The following is a 4,567-nucleotide window of genomic DNA, read 5'->3' as shown; positions in this document are numbered from 1 at the left end:
CCCGGGAATGGCCGGAGAATGGCCCGGGAATGGCCGGAGAATGCCCCGGGAATGGACGGAGAATGTCCCGGGAATGGCCGGAGAATGGCCCGGGAATGGCCGGAGAATGCCCCGGGAATGGCCGGAGAATGCCCCGGGAATGGCTGGAGAATGGCCCGGGAATGGCCGGAGAATGCCCCGGGAATGGTCAGAGAATGTCCCGGGAATGGCCAGAGAATGCCCCGGGAATGGCCGGACAATGCCCCGGGAATGGACGGAGAATGGCCCGGGAATGGTCAGAGAATGTCCCGGGAACGGCCGAAGATTGCCCCGGGACCGGCTGGACAATGCCCCGGGAATGGCCGGACAATGCCCAAGACCGGGACAATCCCCCAGGACCGGCCGGACAATTCCCCCGGACCAACCGGAGCGGCGCCGCTCCCCCGKCTGTGCCCGCAGAGCCCTGCGGAGGTGCCCGCGCTCTCCACATCCCTGTGACCCAAAAACGCGTTCCCAGGCTGAGGGAAATGTGTGSCGGCCAGCTGGCACCCGGCGGTTCCTCCTCGGGCAGCGGGAACGCTGCTCGGAGCCCTCCCCGGCCGAGGCAGCGGAGAACAAGGGGGTTTGTTCCCGAGTCCCCGAGGATGAAGCGCGGCTCCCTCCCTCTGCCAGCGGCGCGGGTGACGCGCCCGGGTGACAAAGGACTCGCAGGAACCTTTTCAAAGAGCCCTTGGAAAGCCCCGGCGACGCCTCGTCCATCACCCGGCCCCGCTCAGCCCCGGCACCCCGGATTCCCCCGAGCCCAGCGCGGCCCTGGCAGCGCCAAGAGCAAACAAATTTGGGATGAAAAAGCCCCTTTTTTGCTCAAAAAAGCGGCGCCCCCCGCCCACCCTCACCCTCTGCCAATAGCCTGGAGCGAGGCAGAGCGAGGCAGGGCCAAGGGTCGGACTCTGACCCTCCACGTCCCGGTCCCCCTTCCCCTCCCACCGCTGCCTTCCAAGGAGGTGCCAGAAAATCAGGGAATGGCTCCAGAGCTGCCTGGGGACAGCGGCCAGCGTGTCCCAGCCCCCTGCAAGGCCCTCCCCGGGCACGGCTGTGTCCTTCTTTCTTCGCTTCTGATGGCCAGAAGGGATGCAGAGGATGTTGGACCCCATGGATAGCGAGGAAGAAGAGCCCCCCAGACCTTTGTGTCCCCAAAACCAAGATCCCTATGTCCCCCAAAGCCACAATGGCACCAATCTTTCTGTGTCACCTCCACAGGGTCCATGGTGGGCACAGGATGGGGCTCCCCAGCCCCAAATGATGTCCAAGCTCCATCCCCAAGCCTTGCTGCCTTTTCCTGGGGATCCCAAAAAGCCAAACCGCATCCCTGCTCCCTCAGAGGTGCCAGTTCCTCCTCAGGCCACCATCCCTGGTCCCAAACCCCATCCCATTGGGAAGAGACCCAGCACCCCACAGACATTCCCACTGAATAATGCAAGGATCCGAATCAATATTTCAGCTCATTTTTAAACTTGGTGACACAAAACTGTCTCAGAACTCTTTCTTTTTTTTTTTTTTTTTCCCTCAGCTCAGCACTGTCTCGCTGCACTTCCCGAGTTATTTTTAATGGGGAATCTGCATGAGACCGAATTTTGTGACATCCCCCTGCCTTTCATCACGGGCTGGATCCAGCAGGAGCGATGACAACACTCGGCATCCCGGGCAGAAACGGAGCTGGGGAATGGCTGAGTTTGGCTCATCCATCCCTGGGGTGTAGGAGGGTCCTCAGCACACAACAGGAGGGGCATTTTGGGGCAGAACGGGTCTGTGAGAAGCGATGGATACGGCAGGAATCCGGTATGCCTGCATCTCCCAGCCCCAGGGATTTGGGATTTGGGATTTGGGATTTGGGATTTGGAATTTGGGATTTGGGGCAGGGCCAGCCGCACCCTACACATTTGCCTATCCCAGCCCCAGACGGTGCATTCTCAAGAGCCATCATTTGAATCAACTGGTTCTTCCAGCCCCGAGATCCCCGGGATGGCACGGCCGGATCCACACGCACCCCGTGCCAYGGGGCAGGCGGGGACAGAGGGCACCCACGGCCACTCCTGACCTGGTGGAACCCACCCGTGTGCCAGGGGCTGTCCCTGGTGCTCCCTGTCCGTGTCCCCACGGACATCGGCTGGCATCGGGCACTGCTGGTCACTCTCGTGCCCACTCAAGTGAGATTAAAGCCAGGCCCAGGGTTTCTCTCGGAACAACAGCCAGGGACAGCCAGGCCAGGGCTCAGCAGGAGCCCCTGAGCCCAACCCCGAATCCCCGAATCCCCGTTTGCCCSGGCAGGAGCAGATCAAAGGCGCCCGGAGCCCGGCAGACACAGATCAAAGCCCGCGATGGCCGTTTGGCCCCGGTGAAGAACCAAATGCCGCCTTCGGTGCCTGAATTCCCCCGTCCCCCCTCCCCAGCCATCCTGCAGCAGGGTCCCCCCACCCCTCCGAGCCAAGCTGGGTCCATCCCTGTCTTTGTTTCTGTTTCCCATCCCCGTTCCTTCCCCTGTCAGCAGCAAGGGACGCACAGGGCAGTGTCCCCTCCGCTCGGGGACATCRGCGCGTCGCGATGACCACAGCGATGGGCACCACAAAGGAGCAGCCCCATCTCCATCGCCCGGGCGGGGAATCCCAAACCTCCGCCGGCAAATTCCTGCCCGGAGTTCAGCCAAGGGCATTGTTTCACCGAGGGGCCATTGAGTCCTTAATGAAGCGTTTTAATGTCACCCAGCCCACGAGCTGGGGGTGACCATCACCCCTCAATCCCAGCKCTGAGGGTTTGACCCGCCCCGAGCCAGCCTGGAGAGGACAAAGCCATGGCAGGGACAAACCTCGGCCACCAAAGCCACATCCATCCCTCGCCATCCATCCCCGGGCTCCCTGGGGAGCAGTGGGGTACAGGGGTGACCCCAAAAACATCTCAGTGACCTCGGGGGAGCACAGCGAATCCCCGGAAAGTGGGGACCACCAAGGCGTTGCCTTACCTGCGACCCTGACGACAGCCCTCTCGGCCGGGTCCAGCACCGAATCCTGGCTCTTCCTCTTCCTCTGCTCGTGGAGGGGTAAATTCCAGGGCAAGGTGTCCCCGGCGGGGCACGGGGAGAGGCTGCCCGAGCGCTCGCTGCGGTAGGAGCGCTCGCTCCGGCACGACCGCTCGCTCCGGCATGAGCGCTCGCTCAGGGTCTCCTCGTCGGAGGAAGACATGGCCCAGGCCGCGGGCAGCAGGGCGGGCAGGATGTCCCCGCGGGCAGCAGCACCCTGCAGAAAGGAGCAAACAGCGTGTGACACCGGGGCCCGGCCGCGGGTGCCTCCCCGCCACAAGTGCTGGGGGTGGCGGGGAAGGGATCATCCCACGGTGGCCGTCCCTGCCCTCTCGGGCKGGTGAATCAGGTCCCAAACGCTGCCTCAGTTTCCCCCTGGCTGRGGYTCCCGGGGATGGGGACAGCGGCACKGCTGCCTCTCCAGCAGCAAAGCTCACGCTGGCATCTCCCGGCTCACTCCCACAAAGCCGAGCCCGACCTTTTGGGCTCGATTTCTTTGTGCTCGGTACGAGAAAAGGAGCATCAGCTCGGCTCTGCCCTTTGTACCTGCAGCTTTTCCCCTTCTGAGGATGGGGATGGCTTTAAAAATCCCATTAATCATGGCAGGGGAAGATGGTAGGGCTTTCTGGAGCACGCCGGGGCTGAGCCGCGCCGCGTACACACGCTGGGCAAATAAGCACCTTGCCCGAGACATATTTAAAATAAATCTCATTGTGTCCTCTAGCACGGCCAGGAAAAATGCCTGAGACTCCTACAACCGATGTGCCGCGGCGCAGGAGCCGCCTCCATCACGCCGAGCCTTTCCTTATTCCCATCATTTAATCAGCAAAACAGGAACAAAGAGACCCAAAAAAACATTGAAAGAAACGGAGAAAGGATTCCATGAGTCATTCACCCCCCATTGAAAAGCTGCGAAAAAATGAATCGCGGCCCAAAACCGCGGCTCCCCCGGCAGCCCCGGGGGGTTCAGCCTGCACCCCGCTTTTGGGGGACCYGCGGGTGTGGGGCTGCGGGGCCGGGTGGGGCTCGGTGCCCAGGGAGGGGCAGGGCCGGGGGCTGCGGGGGCTGGAGCCGGGTTTGCGGCGCGGGCGGGGGGGCAGCAGGTGCGGGAGGCAGCGGGGTGCGGGCACGGCTCTGCGGGGGCACCCGGGGCCGCTGCGGCTCCCCCGGGTCCTGCTCCCACCTGGTCCTACCCCCGTTTCACGGCACCCTCCGGTGCCCGCAGCTCCAGCCCAGCCCCAGGGGCTGCTGCCCCCCATTCCCGGTGCATCCCCGTCCCCACCCGCCGCCCTTCCGCGCTCCATCCCCGCGGCATCCCTGTCTCCTGCCCTTCCCGCTCCATCCCCCGCTCATCTTCCGTTCTGACCCGGCGCTTTCCCGTTCCATCCCCGCTGCTTCCCCGCTCCATCCCCGGCCCATCCCCGCTCCATCCGCCGCCCTTCCCCGGTCCCTCCCCGGTGCGCAGCCCCGGCCCCGCTCACCCCCCGCGGCCGCTCCGGTACCGACTCGGCGCGG

At 64.0% G+C, this 4,567-nt stretch overlaps 1 protein-coding gene across 1 annotated transcript in view; it reads right to left on the bottom strand.

Annotated features, from left to right (window-relative positions):
• LOC130584847 (microtubule-actin cross-linking factor 1-like) overlaps nt 1–4,567 on the bottom strand; it is a 161,953-nt gene that overhangs the window by 156,223 nt on the left and 1,163 nt on the right. The window contains exon 2 of the mRNA XM_057385079.1: nt 2,996–3,269. Within this exon, the coding sequence (XP_057241062.1) occupies nt 2,996–3,269 (274 nt within the window). The remainder of the gene's footprint in view (nt 1–2,995; nt 3,270–4,567) is intronic.

This window comes from Malurus melanocephalus, unplaced genomic scaffold (assembly GCF_030028575.1).
Source record: "Malurus melanocephalus ecotype Western Australia unplaced genomic scaffold, MMel_1.1 scaffold_780, whole genome shotgun sequence".
NCBI classification, from domain to species: Eukaryota; Metazoa; Chordata; class Aves; order Passeriformes; family Maluridae; genus Malurus; species Malurus melanocephalus.
Note: the sequence above shows the minus strand (reverse complement) of the source record. Positions and strands in the feature narration are given on the sequence as shown.